The 21,452-nt window shown below is 41.9% G+C and overlaps 3 protein-coding genes across 3 annotated transcripts in view; 1 reads left to right on the plus strand and 2 right to left on the minus strand.

The window, feature by feature from the left end:
* sem1 (SEM1 26S proteasome subunit) overlaps positions 1–12,983 on the minus strand; it is a 48,550-nt gene extending 35,567 nt beyond the window's left edge. The window contains exon 1 of the mRNA XM_083680302.1: positions 12,979–12,983. The gene's annotated coding sequence lies outside the window, so the exon portion shown is untranslated. The remainder of the gene's footprint in view (positions 1–12,978) is intronic.
* On the minus strand, positions 2,536–5,083 carry dlx5a (distal-less homeobox 5a). The gene is made up of 3 exons (XM_083680259.1): positions 4,628–5,083; positions 4,018–4,202; positions 2,536–3,683 (listed from the first exon to the last, which is right to left on the minus strand). Exons 1-3 carry the CDS (start codon positions 4,983–4,985, stop codon positions 3,372–3,374), a joined length of 855 nt encoding a protein of 284 aa, XP_083536385.1. The 5' UTR covers positions 4,986–5,083; the 3' UTR covers positions 2,536–3,371.
* On the plus strand, positions 7,226–20,073 carry ago2 (argonaute RISC catalytic component 2). The gene is made up of 20 exons (XM_083680303.1): positions 7,226–7,439; positions 8,587–8,634; positions 9,551–9,731; positions 9,844–9,964; positions 10,411–10,592; positions 11,052–11,188; positions 11,312–11,446; positions 11,994–12,081; positions 12,241–12,388; positions 12,588–12,707; positions 12,952–13,074; positions 13,592–13,725; positions 14,208–14,392; positions 14,821–14,980; positions 16,060–16,150; positions 16,545–16,739; positions 16,964–17,098; positions 17,181–17,282; positions 17,540–17,739; positions 17,957–20,073. The coding sequence occupies exons 1-20, from the start codon at positions 7,409–7,411 to the stop codon at positions 18,063–18,065; spliced, it is 2,625 nt and encodes an 874-aa protein (XP_083536429.1). The 5' UTR covers positions 7,226–7,408; the 3' UTR covers positions 18,066–20,073.
* The last annotated feature ends 1,379 nt before the right edge of the window (positions 20,074–21,452 follow it).

Here is a 21,452-nt window from a genome sequence, read left to right on the forward strand (position 1 = left end):
CATAAAGCAAGGGCGTCGAATTTCGTCTTATCACACCCAAAAGATTGCCCACAAAATAAATAATTGTCAGTATACAATAATAACACATTTTCACGAATTTCATGTTTTAAAAGTGTTTAAAATGTATAAGATAAACAGTTTATCATGTGAGATACTACAGTGTAATCATTCAGATAGATAGATAGATAGATAGATAGATAGATAGATAGATACATAGATAGATAGATAGATAGATAGATAGATAGATAGATAGATAGATAGATAGATAGATTGTTCAGAAGAGAGGCTTGCAGAGACAGTGAGAGATAACTATAAAATGGGAAGAGCTCTGGGAGGCCATGGTTTGAATATATACTGCTATAGATAGGGGGGAGGGGGGAGTGAGAGAGAGAGGGGGAGATGTCCGCACTCCCGGGCTGTCTGGTTATAGCCAAGATAGATGGATGCAGTATGCCCGTGTATACTATATCACATCAAACATAAGAGAGGGCTTCGCGAAACATCTTGACAGTGCGTTTTCAGTTAGATGAGTGTCATGATTGAAATCAACTTTAAACCCAAACATACATTGCCATATTCCAGGGAAATAAAACTGATTTTCCTGTAACGCCCAATAGATTAAACAAATAGCCAACATTTGCTAAGTGGCCAATTGTCGAATGCATCTCATGATTTTGTTGTCATGATACGTAGGGCCTAGGCCAAATTGTTTTGTTGTAGGCTACACTTTTTTATATTCACGGAAAAATTCGACCTCCTATAAAAAATAAACTTAAATTGCATGCTTTTGAAATTTCTAATGATAAGTGTCATCCGTTACTCCATAAGGGATTTACCGAACGCTTCATAATAAGAGAAATAGCCTTACCTCTACAATTGTGCTAGGCAGTGGTCAGAAATCTTTATTGGTTTCGGAGGGAAAGCACTGCGGCAGTACACGGCTCTACTGCTCGTGGTTGAATAAGCAAATCCAGGTGTGAAACTGTTTGCACACCCCGGTACCTCTTATATATTGCCTGCAAAATTAGCTGTTATTACTGTCACTGTTTAGTGATGGTGAACTAGAAAAAAGCCTTCTGCAATCAAGAACCAAGCGCATCTTTGCAAATTATAGATAATTGTCAATGTCCAGATTATGATAATGGAGACCTAATCCTGGAGTATAATTATTGTTGAGTGTTACAGTTGATGCTGTCCAGCAAAGCTAACTGTCATTATTTAGACTCGATTTGCAGGGGAAACTCGCTGAGTGGAAAATGTTCGGTTGGAATTTAACGGGGCTCTCGATATAATGGCATGGTGTGTGTGTGTGTGTGTGTGTGTGTGTGTGTGTGTGTGTGTGTGTGTGTGTGTGTGTGTGTGTGTGTGTGCCTGCGTGTGTGTGTGTGTGTGTGTTGGGGGACGGGGGGTGGCGGGGGATAAACAGTAATATGAAAATCAAACATAGATTTCTCGAGTACTGGCAACGTAATTATGGAACCACGTGCACTGCAAGAAATAAGGTTGAACGAAAAAGTACCGCAATGTTTTGGATTAGCGTTCAGAAAACCATTTTATTTTTTGCACAATAATTTCAGCTGCACATTCCCAAGTGCATTGCTTGGCTGGTATACACATATGCCTGTTTTGGACAGTCAGACCCATGGGGAAAGCAGATGAGCATTCAGTTACATGCACACCATACCTTGCTGTGTATACGGTCATGCTACACAACATTATGTGACCGCCTTTAATTGGCGTCTGTGTGTGTGTCTGTGTGTGTGTGTGACCGTATGAGAGAGAGAGAGACAGGGAGAGAGAGGTGGGGGATTGCGAAAGTGTGTTTGTGTAACATGTTTGTTGGTTCGTTTGAAAAACTCAATGCTGCAGGCTGTTTTATGTATATGATGGAACAAATCCAATCAGAACCCATTAAAGACCTTGATATTTGTTGTCGTGGAAAAGTTTGTTTAGTGGTTTTGTAGCGGCAACACTGGTAGTACTGACTGCTAATGATGAAATGTTGAAGATTTTATTTTACCCGGAAGCTTCTGACGGAGGTGGGCTGTGGCCGGGAGTGGCAGAGCTCTGGAGCCGGTCTGCCCCCACAGGAATGCGGATTGTCTCAGATCTCCGTGCCGCCCCTTCGCCTCCTCTCTGCCATTCAAAGCAGCTAATTGTAGGGGACACAGAGAGCACGGCTGCAGACTGTCTGCCAGACCGACACCCATATTCTTTGGGGGAGGTTGGAATCCAGATGCAACTCAAAAAAAACGAGACTGAAATGTTCTTCACTCAAACTTGAAAAAACACAATATAAGAAATAGGCCTAATGATAGTGATATTGTTATGAATCATATTATCATTATCATTATTATTATTATTATTATTAGTAGTAGTAGTAGTAGTAGTAGTAGTAATAATAATAATAATAATACACCCATTTGTTGGCCAGTGGCATAATGTAATTTCACGGTATGATGTATCTATTGGTGTCTAAATCTTGTTCACCGTGCACGAAGAACAAGAAAATAACAAATAAAAAACGAATATAACTTGTTTTATGACTGTTTAATAACGTGGTAACAAATAGAATGTCATTCCTTGTTTTTTGTTTGTTTTGAACATAACTAAGGCCATACAGCATAACAACGCAAAGCATGCCTACAAATCCATCCAAAACACAAAATAAGTGTTTTAGGAATTATAAACATTCATAATCAAATATGGATCATACCTTTGTTTCCGGTTATAGTCCGTGGAGGAAACCGTTCAAAACATGAGACAATTTTAGGCATGGGCTACAGCACACCAACAAAATAGATCCTACCTACAGCTAATCGAATGACGTGTGATAAATCTAGCATGTCCCCTGAGAATTTCGCGGTCGTACAAAATAATATTGTCTATCTCACGGTCATTAGATCCACCACGCGTCGATATATATATATTTCTGTTATATATATTTGTTGGCAGGTTTGTGTCAAATGTGTATTCAGTGAATCTTTATTAGCCTTTATCTCTGATAAACTGTGGCATAGGTTCCTTCCTTTGAACATAAAATGCTTGAACGTAAAGCTGTAGGCTGTAGGGTTTTGTTATAGGCTCACAGACAGTATTTTCTAAGTTATGGAATCCTTGTAATGATATTCAGTGCGAATATGATACATAATGGAGTTTGGATTTCGTTGAGGTCATTACTCGTGGCACCATTGAAAGTGTGTGGGCTCCATTGTCCATTTAAAACGTTTAATTAGTCTTCCAAAATGCAATAAATTACATGCACACATTTACACATTATACACGTTCTTCTATGACTGTCATCAAAACATTGCATATTCCTCAGAAATTTAAACGCGAGTCCCATACAATGAAAATATTTGAACTGGATTTCAGTATAACGTCCCCGATCCGAGAACCAACGAGTGCTGTATCGAGTTGGGGGCCTGAAGGTGAGAATTCATGCCACCAGCTGAGGAATACCAAGACGCGGAGTTTTCCAAAAAGGTGGAGGCCGCCGTGTTGATGCTCTGTGGCTGGTGGTTGTGAGGCCTGGAGGTGCCCTGTGTGTCCCAGACGGCCGGGGACTGCGGGGAGTTGCAAGCCATGGGGTCGCTGGAGCTGGGGCTGTGCTCAGGTGGAAGCTCGCCGTTCTTCATGATTTTCTTCAGTTTTGATCTTTTGTTCTGGAACCAGATTTTGACCTGTGATGGAGGAGAAATGTTTAAAAAGCTATAACCTCACATAAAAAGGCATAAAAACGGCATAAAAAGGCAACAAAACGCCAGATATATAAATATATTCAACAGAAATTAAATTAGTCAGAAATTCGCCCTATAATTATGCTTTATTTCATGAAGTGAGGAATGCTTTAGGTTAATCTAAAGGACTACTAATTTTGACAAGGGAAAATACACTGACAATTCAGGGGAGGAATAGGTTAATGCTAATACACATCTAAATAATTAGACAAAACAGACTGCACCTCTGAAATGACAATTCATTTAAATGAGTGGAGTAGGACGATTATTACTCTACCTGTGTTTGCGTGAGTCCCAACGACGCCGCGAGCTCGGCTCTCTCTGGCAGCGCGAGGTATTGTGTGTTCTGAAATCTCCGCTGCAGAGCGGCGAGCTGGAAACTGGAGTAGATTGTGCGCGGCTTTCGGACTTTCTTGGGCTTTCCATTTACCATCCTCACCTCAGGTTCTGCTACTTCTTTTTCTGAAACAGAAAACAAATTATTACAATGTTTGCAAATTGCAGAACACAAGTTCCGTCCTATTTTTAAGGGGTAAGTCTGCTTTTTTTAAGGGGTAAGAGATGGAATCAAGAGGACAGCTAATTTGATTTAGCCTATTGGTAGATGAATGCGAAATCCTTGCGGAACACGGGCCTACTTGAATATGTTCTGGAATAGGGAGGTTTATACTTGACTCTCACTTACAAATACAATTACATTGTATTTGAAGAATTATGCCATCATGGCAGAAAACAACTCAGTTTGAAATGCGTCCATACATTGCATTATTATTATCATCATAGAATCGTTTGGTTGTGAGAATAACAACCAAACGATTCCATGATGATAATAATAATTTAAACAAATAATAAAAATAAAAAAACTAGAATATGAATCATGTAATTACCTTGCGGACTTGGCTGGGGTTGTACTCTGCTATAAGTCCCAGCATATTGATGGTAGGCAGAGCTTGTGTATGAACTGTAGTCAGGGTATGATTTTGCAGGGTAATTTCCAGCGGATCCGTTTACGCCGTGGTACTGGTACTGGTAGGCATTGAGAGGTTTCCCATACGAGGTCGAATTAGGCGAACAATAGCCATGATGAACTCCGCCAGCAGGGCTGTAGTAGCCAGAATCCGTGGCAGTAGACTCGGGTAGCGTAGGAGATTCCTGAGAGGGGTGATGCATGGTGGAAAGCTGAAAAGGGTTCTGGAAATCTGCAGGTTTAATACTCGGAATCCTTCGGTCGAATACTCCAGTCATAGTTCGTCAATCGTCAACGTTAGGGCAGTCTAACTCCAGAGACGTCTAAAGACTACACTACCATTGTGTGTGCTCACGCCGACGGGCTCTCTCGTAGACTGTTGCCAGCCCCGCAGCTAAGACTTGGTTAAATCCTAAATTGCGCTCTTACGCACTGCAGGGAGGATCTGGTTCCATTGGCCAAGGCGCGCACACAACAGCTACACCCCAACTCACTCAGTTTGCCATGGGGGATACGACTCAGGCTTTACTTTGTTGTGTTTTTACCATCAATCAAAACGGTCAATGAAACTGGATGTCATGTTATCAATTGACAATTTAGAGGGTTAAAATGACAGTCTCTGAAACGACCAAAATGGACATTAGACTATAATAAGCTGTAGCGCCATACATTATGACTGAAATATTGTAAAAAGGGTCATCTTTCGAAAACAAACGAAACCAAAGAAAGAAATTGCATCTAAGAAGCATAAAAGGATGAATTCTCTTTAGCATAGGTCTCCCCACAAATTAAAATGATTCTATGATCACAAATATATTGAAGGCAATGTAGGCAAACACATAAATAGGTTTAGTACACTTTTAGTACCGTATAACCTATTAATTAATATGAAGATATCACATAGATGTTGCATTTAGAAGTGTTTACCCCATAATCAACCGATGCCCAGTTAGGCCTCTTGTTGTAAATCTTTTTAACGTTAATTTTCATTTCACAGCGCGTGTACCTATTAACTATCCCCATTTCTTGCAGCAAACTCATAGGCTTAATTCTTAGGGAAATTTCCTTTCCCTTACAATCGATGGAATAATGAGCATTAGCCTATTCATGCCATTTGGTGTTTGACAAGGTGCGCAGACCTGAAAATTCCCAACTCAATAAAACACTGCACTAAAAACATAACAAATAAATGAATTGTGTCTATTGAATGAATATGTAATAGCCTATAGCCTAATGTATATTGCTCGAAATGACATTAAAGGTGCGTTTTATTGTAAGCCTTGATTATTGCAAATATAGGCTTACGAGACGAAAACCTGTGCACTCCTCGCATATTGTGGTAATATAGCGCCATTCAGTGGTCTATGTTGGTACTCATGCCTATTATGAAACACGAATGAAGAAATCTCACTTCACGCCAATCAGTGGCATCATCATAAAAAATATTCTTAATTAGGAGGATGTGCCATATCATTTTAGAGATCATCATCAAGATCATTTTATTTAGTTATTTAGTTAGAATTATTATTATTATTATAATATTATATATATACATAATAAAATTATTCATTTCTATGTTCAGGTCTATTCCATATAAATATGATTTTTTTCCTTCATGTTTCGGCCTAAGATGTTCTCTGCATACCTTACCGCAATAATGAATGATCTAATTGTTCATGTTGATGATTATTTGCATTAATAGCCCAGACAATTATTAGTGCTGCATAACTGGGTTGACCAGACAATATTTGTTTCCAAATATTGAACATATAAGGACACTGCTCTTCAAATGCCATCTCTCTATATATATTCAATGTAATTGATCTTTTATAGAATAAATCCTGGTGATCCTCGAGTTTCATTTAATGATGGTTTGCTAGAAGACCCGGTTTAAGACCCACCTGTTTCGGCAGTCTTTTAATGTGTAACTTCGTATGTTGCCCCTGTTCTGTGCTGTCCCTATGTGTTCCATGTTTTTATCAATGTTGTTGTTTACATGACCTGTGAAGTGCTCTGGATAGCTAATGTGATAGAAGCGCTATACAAATACAATGTTATTTATAATAATAATAATTACTATTAATATTATTAGTAGGCATGTCTATAAGTTTATTACTGCTAGCAATGATACCATCGTTGGTAATATTAGTAGTAGGGCATTCAAACAATTGCCCCGGAAAAGACACAGTTTTGACCGTTCCACGACATTCTTCTTCCTGTGTGAATGGCATTCACCAATGGGTAAATCAAATAACATTAAAAAAAAAAAAAACGTGTAGCTGATCCCTTTTCAATTAATTTACTCTTTCAAGTTGTTAACAGTGCGCTAATGCAACAAGTTGAAAGCACTGTTGGTGATTTACCATCCCTTTACATGCCAAGTTGTATTAAATAAACAGTGCATAGGAAAGCGAGTGAGTGCGCGGGGATAATAGCGGACCGTGCGTGTGACATCACATACACACAGCCTGCTAGCTCCTCGTACTAGCTCCCGTCTGTGTTGGGGGGATGGGGCCGTGTCGAGGATGATAAAGCTCTCGTGGTGTTGTAATTTACTGCTTCGTTAAAACCTTCCACTTCCTAACTGGACCACCCACACCGTTTTATACATAGTAGCCGATCACGTATGTGTTTTGGCGACGTTTGGCAGGAGTAAAGTGGAGTGTCCGTACGACTACGGTGCACGCTGAAAAACGACAAAATGTATTCCACTGCCACTGGAGCAGCCGGAGGTAGGCTAAGAAGTTATGCATTGCTAACAGGACTGCTAACCAGCTAGCTAATATAATGGGGGTGAAATCGTAGTGCCTATGAGCTTCCCCAGTCAGCCAGCTAAAGTTTTGTGTTCAAATCATACGTTCATGCGTTTGCTACACCAATATAATTTCAGAGGAACATTTCGTCCCCAACTAGATCTTGCAAGCTAAGCTAGCATAGTTTCCCCGGCCCTGTTGTTGTTAGCTTGCTAGCTAGCTAAGCTTGTTCTGACCTAGCAGGCTGTAGCAGCAAACTTCAGGTCAAATAATGTCTGCTACATAGCAAGAGGCTTTTTTTTGGTAGTTCGCTAACGTTAGCGCTTTCAAAGTAACTGGTCTGCTATGCTGTGCGAAATATAGTTGAATAATCGGCGAGCTAGTTAGCTAATTGGACTAATTAACAATTTGTTGATAGCTGCACTATAACTACATTAGCCACGCTAGCTAGTAGGAGTGCTCTGAGGAGGGATAAGGAGCTAGCTATTTGCTGTAAATGGCCATTCATTGTTGTGGACACTGCACAGCAAAATAATGAATTCCGCCTTCTGTCATTATTTAAACTTTTGTTTTATTTTTGAAGTGTTGTTTTTGTAAGCTAGATAAGTGCCTTTGTCAAATTACCCACATGCTTACTTACTGTTAATCTTTGCTCGCTCGAGGTCTTTGTACAGTAGGCCTGCATACTTGGCTACTAAAGTTACATTTAATTTCTTAGAATCTTAATGAGGCTGTGCTAGTTTTCATGCCTGTTCACTTCAAAGAGGTTTTGGCTTGGTAAAGATGTACACTACCAACACAAGAAGTATGCCCCACACTGATACAGGTGATATAATGGCTGTCAAGGGTTGATTGTTTCATTCACTTATTGTGGACGATTGTTAGTTTAGTGAAAATGGGTGGTTTTAGAAGTGGTCAGATTGCCAGGTTGCTGAGCTGCTGGTGTGCATTTGTTGATAAGAGTCTTGAGGGGGATGACAAGTGCCAAACAGACTCTGCAGTGACTCTGGTCATAATGATAAAAGTCCTTTAACATGTAGGTTGTTATAATCATGTCCATTAACCCCATGCATGTCCATGCCAGAGCTGTGTTTGAAACATAAAAAGTACATTTTGTCTTCTTTAGCTGCTGAGATGCTTGAGGGACCCCACTCTTCTGGGTCAATTGGCTCTGGTAAGCATATTTCACATAAAGCTACTGTGTGTAGTCTAGGACTGTAAATACCTTGGTCCCATTGTAGCTACTAGTTCGGTGTGACAATACCAGTGTCTTCTGCTACTGCGGCTGAAAGTCTGGCCGAGCCCGACTCCGTTATACCTGACAGTACAGCCGTGTATTGTTTTGTATTCCTGGGTTAGGGTTTGCTTATCCTGTCACATTAATTTATCCGTCCTGTAGTGTTAAAACACACAAATATACCATATGTTACACTTGTCCACTCTGTGACTTACAGGTGGTGATGATAATGCAGTTTGCTTTGTCTAAATTGAAGGGAGTTTTTTTTTTTTATAAATGCAATGAGCTGGAGGACAGAGATAAGATGTCGAAGGGAGTGTGCTTCTCAGAGGGTCCTACCAGACCGTATTAAGGACTGAAACCTGTTGACTGAACACACAAACCTGGTCAGGGTCAACCAGATATTAATAGTTTGTGTTTCAACCCATCCACTTTTTGACCAGTACACCTTCCCACCATCAGGCCGCAGGATAGTCTCTGTCCATGAGAACCTAACTTTGTGCCGGCGTCTATACGGTTATTGAATGAGGGCCGCACTCACTAAAACATGTCTGTTACCATTTAGGCCTATGCACTTAATTGTAGTGGGTTGATGTAAATGTATGTTAACTATGTATTTGTAGTATACTGTTATGTTTTTTTTATGTGCTGATTATTTCCTTTGTGTGTCTGACACCGCAAACAATGTTTCTTTGGGAAAACAACGTAAATATGTGAAGTCATATCTGTCGATATCGATTGGCTATCTGAGTTACACTCTTAATTAAGATGGCTTTTGATTCGTGAATAGATTGTGTTTTATAGTCATTAATCTGTTTTGTTTGGTTTCCGACCCCTGACCCCTCCGATCCAGATCCACCGTCTCCGCCGCCGCCAGAGTATGTGTTCAAACCCCCCTCACGGCCGGACTTCGGCACCATGGGCAGGACAATCAAACTGCAGGCCAACTTCTTTGAGATGGAGATCCCCAAGCTGGAGGTGTACCATTACGACATCGACATCAAGCCTGAGAAATGCCCAAGAAGGGTCAACCGGTATGCTAAAAAAGTTTCATATGATCAACTATCCCCTCCCCAGGCAAATGGTCAGTGATCGATCAGCTAACGGTGTTTCATATATTTAAAAATACCCTATTTGTGTTCTTAGTGAGATTGTCGAGCACATGGTCCAGCACTTTAAAACGCAGATCTTTGGGGATCGAAAGCCAGTGTATGACGGGAGGAAGAATCTCTACACCGCCATGCCCTTACCCATTGGTAGGGAGAAAGTAAGTCCTCCTCTCAGACCTGTAGTCTCTACACCGCCATGCCCTTACCCATTGGTAGGGAGAAAGTAAGTCCTCCTCTCAGACCTGTGGTCTCTGCAGTGTCATGGTCATATGTTGTTGTGTTGTATAATCTAGTTGGATGCTAAGGGATATCATTAAACTGAATTATAGGATATTGGATGCTGTGTTTTCACCTTTTTTAATGGGGCAATCTGGGATGTAAAAGCGGCCACCTTGACACTTTTTGGGGGTAAACGGCTGAGGGATGGGGCTGGAGAAATATACCCACTCTCGAATTCATATTAGGAGCTGTGGATGCAATGACTGACTAATTCCCCTCGGATGTATTAAAGAGGAATGGTACCAGGTGAGCACTGGTGAGGAATCAACTGGGGCATTATAGTTTGGGCAACTTTGAACCTTCCCCTCCCTTCCCTCACCCACAGGTGGAGCTGGAGGTGACCATTCCTGGAGAGGGGAAGGATCGGAGCTTCAAAGTGGCCATAAAGTGGGTGTCCTGTGTCAGTCTGCAAGCTCTTCACGAAGCACTGGCGGGACGACTGCCAAACATCCCCTTCGAGACCATCCAGGCCCTGGATGTGGTCATGAGACATTTGCCCTCTATGAGGTCAGTTGTTTTCCCCCTCTGAAAATAAATGTAGTCTTAATCCAGTCAGTGCGTCTAATGTGTGATTAGATATTTTTTAATTTATTTTCTTTAGTTATTATTATTATTATCTATGCATTGCATACCCATGTTTCTGTATCATTAGAGTCCATACACAAGGTTATTTTTGTGCCATTGGGGTAACCTTGAGACTGGTCAGGCAGACCATACTCAGAACTGTACCCCATTTGCTATATCAGAAAATGTATTTCATCAATCTTCTGTAACTTTGTTATGGATTGTGAAAAGTGATACCTGGGGCCAATGTACCCCTCAGAGTTTCACCTGTCACCATTCACCTGTTTTGTCTCTTTGGTTTATCTAAATGTCTTTCTATTGACCTTGCTCTCCCTTGTGAATAGAGTTTCTGTTGAGACAATGACATTTAATCACTGTCCCCCCCCCGCCCCTCCTCCACAGGTACACGCCTGTAGGCCGCTCTTTCTTCACCCCCTCAGAGGGCTGTTCCAATCCCCTCGGCGGGGGCCGCGAGGTCTGGTTTGGCTTCCACCAATCGGTCAGACCCTCCCTTTGGAAAATGATGCTAAACATCGATGGTAGGTTTTAGTCTATTTCAGGCGTGGTGGTGTGTGTGTGTGTGGTGGTGTGTGTGTGGTTGTGTGTGTGGAAGGGAGGATAGTTGTCTGAATCTCATTGCTGTACTCTGTTTGTTATTCCAGTGTCAGCCACTGCGTTCTACAAAGCTCAGCCAGTGATTGAGTTCATGTGTGAGGTTTTGGATTTCAAAAGCATTGAAGAACAACAGAAGCCTTTAACCGATTCCCAGAGGGTGAAGTTTACCAAGGAAATCAAAGGTAATCATTCTTCAAAAGTTATCAGTTGTTTGTTCAAGTGGCAATATTTGTAAATATTAATATGTTGGTGATGGCACTGTACTGTAATCAAAATTATTACATTGATTGTATTCAGTAAGTTATTATCTATATAACCCTCACAGTAACACTTAAATATAGGGAACACTTATTAAGCACACATTTGTAGCTATTTCATAAGTAGCTAATTGGGCCATTTTTTGGTATTGCTAGCCATTTATTCAGGAGGGTTGCTCAGAGGTGATTTCAGCAACGCTCCAATCGCTGGCTCACATCCAGAGATTGAACCAGCACCATGTGGTTACTGGCTAGCCTCCCTAACCTCAAGGCCAACCTTGCCCCCAATAACATTGTTGCATGGGTGTGTGTGTGGGGGGGTGTCTTGAGGGGCTTTGTAGAAAGCAAAGACTTATAAGCTACAAATGAGTGCCTAATATGTGTTAACTAAAATAAAGTGTACCCATGTATGTAAAAACTGTATTGGCCACACAATGTGGAATCTAACCCGTCTTGCTCTTGTGCCGTTCAGGTCTGAAGGTGGAGATCACCCACTGTGGACAGATGAAGAGGAAATACAGAGTGTGCAACGTGACCAGAAGACCAGCCAGCCACCAAACGTAGGATTGCTCTCTGAATTCACCCCTCATTCATGTTTCTGAACCCTCAGGTTTACATGAAATCAACGTGATTGGCTAATACACAGAGGTTGCTAAAGAAGATAACCAATCAAGTTAATAGGTCTGTTCAAACCACCTTCTCTCTCGTGTTCTCCTCAGGTTCCCCCTACAGCAAGAGAATGGCCAGACCATTGAATGCACGGTAGCGCAGTACTTCAAAGACAAGTACAAGCTCATCCTGCGTTATCCCCACCTCCCTTGTCTCCAGGTCGGACAGGAGCAGAAACACACCTATCTCCCTCTCGAGGTCAGCAGCAGTCTCCTCACGCTCACTGTTAGACATTGGTTACAGCCATGTCGGAATGAATGGGGGATTCAGGAGTATGACTCCCTTTGTCTTCAAATGTTGCATGCATATTAAAGATGTAGCCAGTGTACTGTGCTCCTGACGATTCCCGCTAAATTGTCCCTGAGGATATTGATGAAGCTGTTTGGTATCCGTCCAGGTTTGTAACATAGTGGCAGGCCAGCGGTGCATCAAGAAACTGACAGACAATCAGACCTCCACTATGATCCGTGCCACAGCCCGATCGGCACCTGACCGTCAGGACGAGATCAGCAAACTGGTGAGACACGCTTCACGCGGCGGCTTCCTTTAGAATTGTGTTTGTTTGAACTATTCCTCGCCGTCTTCTCTTCCACACTACCACAGTAAAACAATAATGCCTTATTTTCAGTGAACTACGAATGGTCCGAATGACTGCTTCTTACTTCGACGTCGATTGTGTCTTGTTTTCTAAATGCCCGTTTCTAAACTCTCTCTCCCTGAATTCTACCCCGTGACCCTTTTTTTTGCGTTCTGTTTTTCAGATGCGAAGTGCCAACTTTAACAATGACCCTTACGTTCGGGAGTTTGGGGTCATGGTGAGAGATGAGATGACGGAGGTGAACGGACGAGTCCTCCAGGCACCTTCTATTCTCTACGGAGGCCGGGTATGTCCATCATCTACAGTAAGTCGGTGGTCCTCACCCCTGATCCTCGAGGACTGTAGTGTCTGCAGGCTTTTGTACCAGCTGAGCAGCTACACCCCTGATCCAACGTAGCAGCTAGTTATCGTCAAGGCCTCGATGAGCTGAGTCAGGTAGCGTAGTGCTGGGCTGGGCTGGTACAAAAAGCAGTACATGCTGTGGCTCTCCAGGGCCAGGATTGAGGGGGACTGATTTTAAATCTTTGTGAAGTATTGATTAACAACATTGCTGTAAGTGTAATATGCATGTCCTTGGACTACTTGCTAATATGCTTAACTGTTTGTGTCACGGTTGAGTCATTTTGTTTTCTTGGGTGAACGGTCTCATGGAATGTATTTTTTGAATCTGTCATGCAATATAATGTAAAACATGACCCAGTTAAGTATGACTGTGCTAATTATCTGCATAACTTCCTGTAAAACTTCATAGCACTTTCTTGGCCTTGAAGTTGAACCATATTATTTGCCTCTGACTTTTCCAGAATAAAGCAATAGCCACCCCAATCCAGGGAGTATGGGACATGAGGAACAAGCAGTTCCACACTGGCATAGAGATCAAAGTCTGGGCCATTGCTTGCTTTGCACCTCAGAGACAGTGCACCGAACTCCTGCTGAAGTAAGAACCTCAACGGCAACTTGGGTGCTCTGACCACCTTTAGGCCAAGGAAGTCAGAGACTGCACTCAACCCACAATCGATTAGATTATATTACCTATTGGACAGCTTATAATTACTAATGCCAACGTCATAATGTGTTAAGAGGAAATGTAACTGGATTACAGTAACTGGATGGAGTCATCCATAAACCCTTCATGTAGGCCTGTGTAACAGACCAATTGGGTAGCTTATTGCTGTGTTAATGATGCAGTGGATGCATGTATACTGCTAGGTATGACTATATTACCACTGACTGTTGGTCTAAAAGAAATAAGAGTCACACTTTTCTCTCCATTGCTGTGATTTTAATCACACTTCAAACTCCATGGCATGCACCTTCTTTTCTGAATTTTGACAAACAGCTTTTAGTGCACGAGTCGCCATTGATATTGTTACATTTCCCCCCATGTCCCTCTAAGCACTTGTGACCTGTGTCTCTCAGGGCGTTCACAGACCAGCTGAGGAAGATCTCTCGTGACGCGGGGATGCCCATCCAGGGCCAACCCTGCTTCTGTAAATACGCCCAGGGAGCAGACAGCGTGGAGCCCATGTTCAAGCACCTCAAGTACACCTACCAGGGCCTGCAGCTGGTGGTGGTCATTCTGCCCGGGAAGACGCCTGTGTATGGTGAGGAAACTGGGTCCAAACTGTCTTTGTGTATTTGTTCATTGATGTGGCCAGTCTCTTGGTCTGGTTAGAAGGCTGTGCTCAATGTTCAGTATGATATTTTTACCCTTTATGTAATAGGACCACACATGCAATAAGCTCGTGGTGGGAGGAATTCTCTATCGCTTTCAATTTTTTAATGTTTTTTGAAGCCCACCACCCCCAACACAATTATTTATTTTACAGGTTGTTGTTGTTGTTTTTTAAAAAGAAAAAGAAAACATGTTCTATACATATTGGAATGTGTCGTAGTATTAAAACGCAATATATTGAGAATCCCGTTATGTTCCGAATTGCAGCCAATGTATTGTGATAATATTGTACCTACCTACAGACACACATAAACACAGTTTGTTTCCATCCTCCTTTACCTCCTCCATGTCCTGTAGCTGAGGTGAAGCGTGTTGGGGACACTGTGCTGGGCATGGCCACTCAGTGTGTGCAGGTGAAGAATGTTCAAAAGACCACTCCCCAGACCCTCTCCAACCTCTGCCTGAAGATCAACGTCAAGCTGGGCGGGGTCAACAACATCCTCCTCCCACAGGGCAGGTCAGTCCAACCTCACTCACTAAAGTCCAGTTCTCATGCAACCAAGTCGGCCCATAGAGATGCAAAGAGTAGGCACATGCTATCGGCCCATAGAGATGCAAAGAGTAGGCACATGCTATCTTTCCCATTCATTTAATTTGTGACAGCATGAGGGGAGCCATGTAGTCAACTAGGGTGGGACTTCCTATGAGTTGGGAAAGTATCAGCCAATTGGATCAACGCATGGTCTTCTTCTGTAGGTTTATCTGTAGATTGTAAATGACTCTCAGGTGCAGGGTGCCATCTACTGGTGCCAATAAATGACTGATCTGAGACACCAAAGCTGAGTTGAATCACCAACATTTGATTTTTAGCCCACTTCAAATCACAGAAGATGAGGAAAGTTGACTGTTGTCCGTATAATCACAGTTACTTTGGGGGAGTGCAAACTTGTTGATATAGCGGCAGCCCCCAACACCTTCCCCCACACTCGCACAAAGCCTGACTCGCAATTCAATCCAAAAACGAAAGTGCGTCCTGTGCCACCAAAAACATTCTGGACCGACAAGAATTCTCAAATCAACCGAGAGAATATCGTATCGTCAGATCCCTGGCAATTCCCACCCCTTGGGGGTTCTGTTCAGCCTGACATAACCCCGACTTGAGAATTCCAATTTATTTACACCTAAATGACTGCATGCTGCCGGAGCAAATTATCCAGAATCAGATGTTTGAATTGGCCTTAATGTCTCCTTAACATTGACCTGAGAGTCTGCAGGTCAATCTGCTTCTCTTGTGTGTTGCCTTTGGCAGTCCTGCAAGTGTTATTTTCCTTGATCTTATCTGTCTGTTTATTCATCTGATCGTTTGATTCTTATATTAATATTTTTCCACTTAGTCAGATGCTTCTAACTTGAGCTAACTTTAACCACCGCTGACAAAAACAATGGGAGTGATTGGGGAACAAAATAGTTCAACCTTTGTGGCCAAACCACCTCAAAGTAAATTCTAACCGAGTCAGAAGGTTAATTTGAGGTGATGGTGGTAAATAATAAACTAACCCTTTAAATGATGGTCTCTGTTTGGTGTATGTTCCCCAGGCCCCTGGTCTTCCAGCAGCCAGTCATCTTCCTGGGTGCTGATGTCACTCATCCTCCTGCAGGAGATGGGAAGAAGCCCTCCATCGCTGCAGTGAGTCGAACCTCTCCAGTGACCTAATGGACACCTGCACACTGATCAATGCTCCCCAAACATGGGTCTAAACGTTGCCAACCATACTCGATCTGTTGAAATCAGTTAAATTAATCCACCCCGCTTCGGAGGACAACTTTCTAATTTATATTACGGGTTGTGTTTTAAAAAAAAAGAAAAACATGTTCTCCACATTGGAGCATATTTGCTACGCAATCTATTGAGAGAACAGTTGGCATCAAGTCTCCCAAATCTAGAGAGGGTACTTCATAGACTGCTCCTAAAATCAAACTTTTGAGAGCAGTCTATGAAGTATCCTCTCTAGATTTGGAAGACTTAAAGCTTGACATTATGTCCCCTTTCCACCACCTCATCCTGTGCTTACCTCCTGTAGGTGGTGGGCAGCATGGACGCCCATCCCAGCCGTTACTGTGCCACTGTGCGGGTCCAGCAGCACCGCCAGGACATCATCCAGGACCTGGCCACCATGGTGAGGGAGCTGCTCATCCAGTTCTACAAGTCCACCCGCTTCAAGCCCACCCGCATCATCTACTACCGTGACGGCATCTCGGAGGGACAGTTCAACCAGGTGAGAGACAGAGGCCCATGGGCGAGACTAGCAGGGACTCGAGACCCTAGAAGGATTTGACAAATGCACCTACAAGACCAGCTTGTTACACTTCTTTATTGTCAGTGTACCACTCCAACACACCAGCAAAATACTCATACTTGCATCAGCAAACTATGTAGGCTGATTTATAGACCTGAAATGGTTTTTGCCGCACTTTCTACCTGTCATTTTGGCTCTTTCAGGTGCTTCAGCATGAGTTGTTGGCAATCCGCGAGGCCTGCATCAAGCTGGAGAAGGACTACCAGCCCGGCATCACCTTCGTAGTGGTCCAGAAGAGACATCACACTCGACTGTTCTGCATGGACAGAAATGAGAGGGTTGGTAGTCTCCTTGGAATTCACTTTGACCACTTTGATGATATGAGACAATTTCCTAATGTATTCTTTTGTGTTTGTTAAGGTTGGAAAGAGTGGTAACATCCCAGCAGGCACCACAGTGGACACCAAAATCACCCACCCATCTGAGTTTGATTTCTACCTGTGCAGCCATGCCGGCATTCAGGTAGGAACCAGAGGAATCCACTTTGAATAGAATAATAGCATCACAGCTGAGAAGAAGAGAACAGAAGAGAAGATTTAGTAAATCAATACTACCCATTTGTGATTTATGGAAGTCTATTCGGGAAGAGCCCATCCAGAGTCCAGCTTTAGTTTCTGTATCATTAACCCCTTTTAAAATTGTTGATGCTTTACAGTGATAACTCACCTTGGGTAATTACCAAAGCCATTAACGCAAGTCTTTACAATTGTGTCCTAAAGGGGACCAGCAGACCGTCTCACTACCACGTGCTGTGGGACGACAACCATTTCACCTCGGACGAGCTACAGGTGCTCACCTACCAGCTGTGCCACACCTATGTGCGCTGCACTCGTTCCGTCTCCATCCCCGCACCTGCCTACTATGCTCACCTGGTGGCATTCCGTGCCCGCTATCACCTGGTGGACAAGGAGCATGACAGGTAAGGCAGCAAAACCTTGAAAGACTTTTCTTCTCTATTGAGAAAATCCCAAATCTCTGTGATTTAGATAAGTGAAGTCACTGTTTCTATCCTATTGCCGTCACTATTCAGTCATGATTGATCAGTTATCACCTCAATGTAGGAGGTAGTTTTGACTGATGATGATTCTGACTGATTCAGCCTTTCTAACGCACTCTTGCTCCTTTAACCGTCACAGTGCGGAGGGCAGTCACACGTCGGGACAGAGCAACGGGCGCGACCAGCAGGCCTTGGCCAAGGCAGTGCAAATCCACCAGGACACCCTGCGCACCATGTACTTCGCCTGAGCGCCAGACCGGGGGCCCGGGCCGGCATGGGTGAGACCCCACTGGGACGAAGCCTGCTCCCACCCATCCCACCCCTTTACTGTGTGAACTGTGGACAACACAGTGGGATTGTGCCATCTCCTCTCTCCCCGTCAGTAAAGGGTTGATCCTGGAATGGTACAAGTGGTCCTCCGAAACAGCCAGGGGCTTTTGATTTTCTAAAACTTCCACAATTGTATTTAAACCCACAAAACCGCTTTCTTCCCTCCCGTGCCCCAACCCTCCTAATTATTAGGCTGTAAGATGTAAAAGGATTCCTTAGAAATGGGGTAGGGAGCGGACTCTTTATTTTACATGTTGTATATTTGTTTGTATTTGTACATTTAGGGGGCTAATCTGTTTACAGAGTATGAGCAAAGGAAAAATATCTCACTTTTTACACTGACAGTTTGAAATTCTATCTATCAACTAGAGGGCAGTATCGTCACGATTGTTTAGAATCTAATTTAAGTTCACCCTCCCCATACAGTTTTTTCCCCCCTTAGTTTATTTGTTTTGTTTTTGGAAGGTTGGCCTCTGGGTCAAAGGGAGGTGGGATCATGAAGAGAGGGGGCCAAGTGGGAGATGATAATCATTCTTACCTTTTCACAACTATTAATATTATAACTATTATTATCAGCTAATCAAAGCAATGTGCACTGACCAGATGGATACTTTAATCAGGACACAAGTACTTAACATGTCGTTGGTTGTGTCTCAAATGACACCCTATTCCCCCCTATAATGTTCTATAGGGGGAATAGGGTGTACGTTGAGACAAAGCTGTTGTCTGTCCATTTGTATGTACAACTATGAATTTAAGGGCCCACATTCAGTGGGCTCGCAGTATTTGTCCTCGATCAACACTGGTGACCAACACATGTTTTTATGCTCTCTAATGACAGCTAAGCAAGTGATTTTAGACTTACAACTGTAACACTTTTATTGGAGCAAGACTTATACCAATTTATAATATGAAATCACATGGACAGCAATTTTTGCTCTCTTGCTTTAGCCCTTATTTGGAGTGGATTATGTCATCAATCTATGGTCCCAGCTGCCAGGGAATAGACTTACTATTAGATTGGGACTGGTTCCCATCACTGACACCATTTCATGTTCTCTGAGCCACAAATACATGTTGAGAAATCTACATGGGGGATCCATTCTCTTCAGATGAAATCTTGTTTAACTATTTAGTGTCCCTTGTTTTCATGAAATCATTGTTTAAGTTTTGCATGTAGATGACTCACATTAGTTGTAGGTATTTCAATATTTTAACCTGATCTGTAGTTTTTATAATTTTATGGCAGCGAAATGGTTTCGATCATGGTTGTCTTTGTCAGAGCTAGTTGTGATGCTGGCATCTTGTATTACAGGTGTGTGATGAATTTGGTACAGTAGGGTAAAGCCTGTGACTCCCAAGTTTCACATACATGCTTCAGTTTAGGGGCTGGACTGAAGAATGAGGAGTTCTATTTGGGTGGAAAGGAATCCTGAGATGGATAAATATTCTTTCTTTGTTGATATTGCTCCACAAAAAGGGAGCACTTGTAGTCCAGCAAAGTTTTTTTTTTTATGCAAATGTTTTTTTTATTTTTTTTTATTTTGTGGGTCTTTGTAGCATAGTACTGTGGGATATAGGGTATATTTTGAATACGCTTTTAGAAGAGATTGTTAAAATTATAATAGAAGCAATTTTTAAATAATTTGCCCATATGTAGTTCAAATTAAGTCACATTTCGTCTGTTTGTGAATGCGGAATTTACATGCAAAAATTGTAACGCTTTCCAAAGTTGTCCTTAAAGTCCTACTAATAATCTTTAGTATTTTTTAGAATCCCTTTTCCGTTCCTATGATGTAATAACAACATTTTAGCTGGTTGTTAATATGGCCTAGATTGGAGGAATTGTATCTCTATTTTTTTCTAACTATGCATTGTTTTTAACCAAGAGATTTTAGCAGTGATGTTTCTCAAATATGGATTTAGGTCATTTGTAGAGTAGTACATTTTTGGCTTCTTTTTTGGGGGGGGGGGTTGGGGGGGGGATGCTTGGTGCGTTAGTAGCGTTTGTAGTGCTTATCCCTGTACCTTTGTAATGGTATAAGGGGTTGTATTGTCCTCCTTATTTGTATTATTGTATATTTGATAGCACAAAAGATTGAGTATATCCTTTGTAGAACACACAATCACACTTCTTAGCCAAACAAGATTACAAACTTTTTACATAATTATTGTCCTAAAGAAATTGAAGCACAAAAGGACATCTTAATTATAGGGGCTAGACATTTTTCCCTTCACTGTAATGTCACCTTAAATCCTCAACGGACTGGTCCAAGAGGCTCTTCGCTTGCCATAAGTTTGGTAATTGATGTAATTGTCTCTCCCTTAATGACATTCGTTACCTTAATTTCTCAATCTGTAAAGAAACTCAAAATCCGACTGACTGTGTTTGTGGGGCATTCTTAGAATCAAGTACTTGATATTTACTGTTATGTCGATATTATTATTCGGTGCTGGTCTCGCGACATGTAAATTTGGATGCACTTTTGATAGTAGTAACATGGTATGAAATCCATCTTCTCTTTTTTTTTTTTCTCTCTCGATCCAAGCAGGAAACTCAGACATACATTATGACTACGGTGCAATTGTGTGGAAATGGCTGTGTGTTCTACCTCTTGTTACCTGTTCAAGTGTTATGGTAACATCACACTGCTGGTCATTTCCTCATAATTACACGTGATATATCTATCTGATAGGCATCGCTTGAGTCTTGCATTGAGGTTCAACGTTTTTCAACGTTTGCCATGTGTGACAGTGAACCTGCATTCTGTAATCCTAGTTTTTGTAAGCTATCCTGAAGCATGTTCTAAATGTTTTTTCAAGAAAAAAGTGGCTTGAAAGTCTTGGTATCTTTAGCATTGAGCTGTAAGACCAAATTGTTAGGAAAGTATTTGTTGGTCGTACAAAGCTTTTGGCTTTTTCCTTTTTTTCTACATGCCAATGGAACAGCATTTTTAGCACCTTTTTTTTTTATTTGAGATGGATATGGGAAGTTTAGAAACCAATGCTGGATAACAATACAATCTGACTTATAGAAGCGTATTGCATATCTTTGAATATAGACATGTTGCATATGTAGGTATGTTCGCAAGTAACATGTCAGTAAAGAAAAGGGTAATGAAAGTCATAGCAGCTCACCACCAAAAATCTGAATTTGACTATGGGTATTGTCTCTTATTTTAACCCTTGGCTTGACATTTTAAATATAAAACATGTACCGCTATATTCCCATAGACACATATAGAGTTCATGAAAAGTATCACTAATTTGGATCGTTATATACAATGATCCCCCCCTCTTCTCAT

Source organism: Argentina silus (genome assembly GCF_951799395.1).
Source record: "Argentina silus genome assembly, chromosome: 11".
NCBI classification, from domain to species: Eukaryota; Metazoa; Chordata; class Actinopteri; order Argentiniformes; family Argentinidae; genus Argentina; species Argentina silus.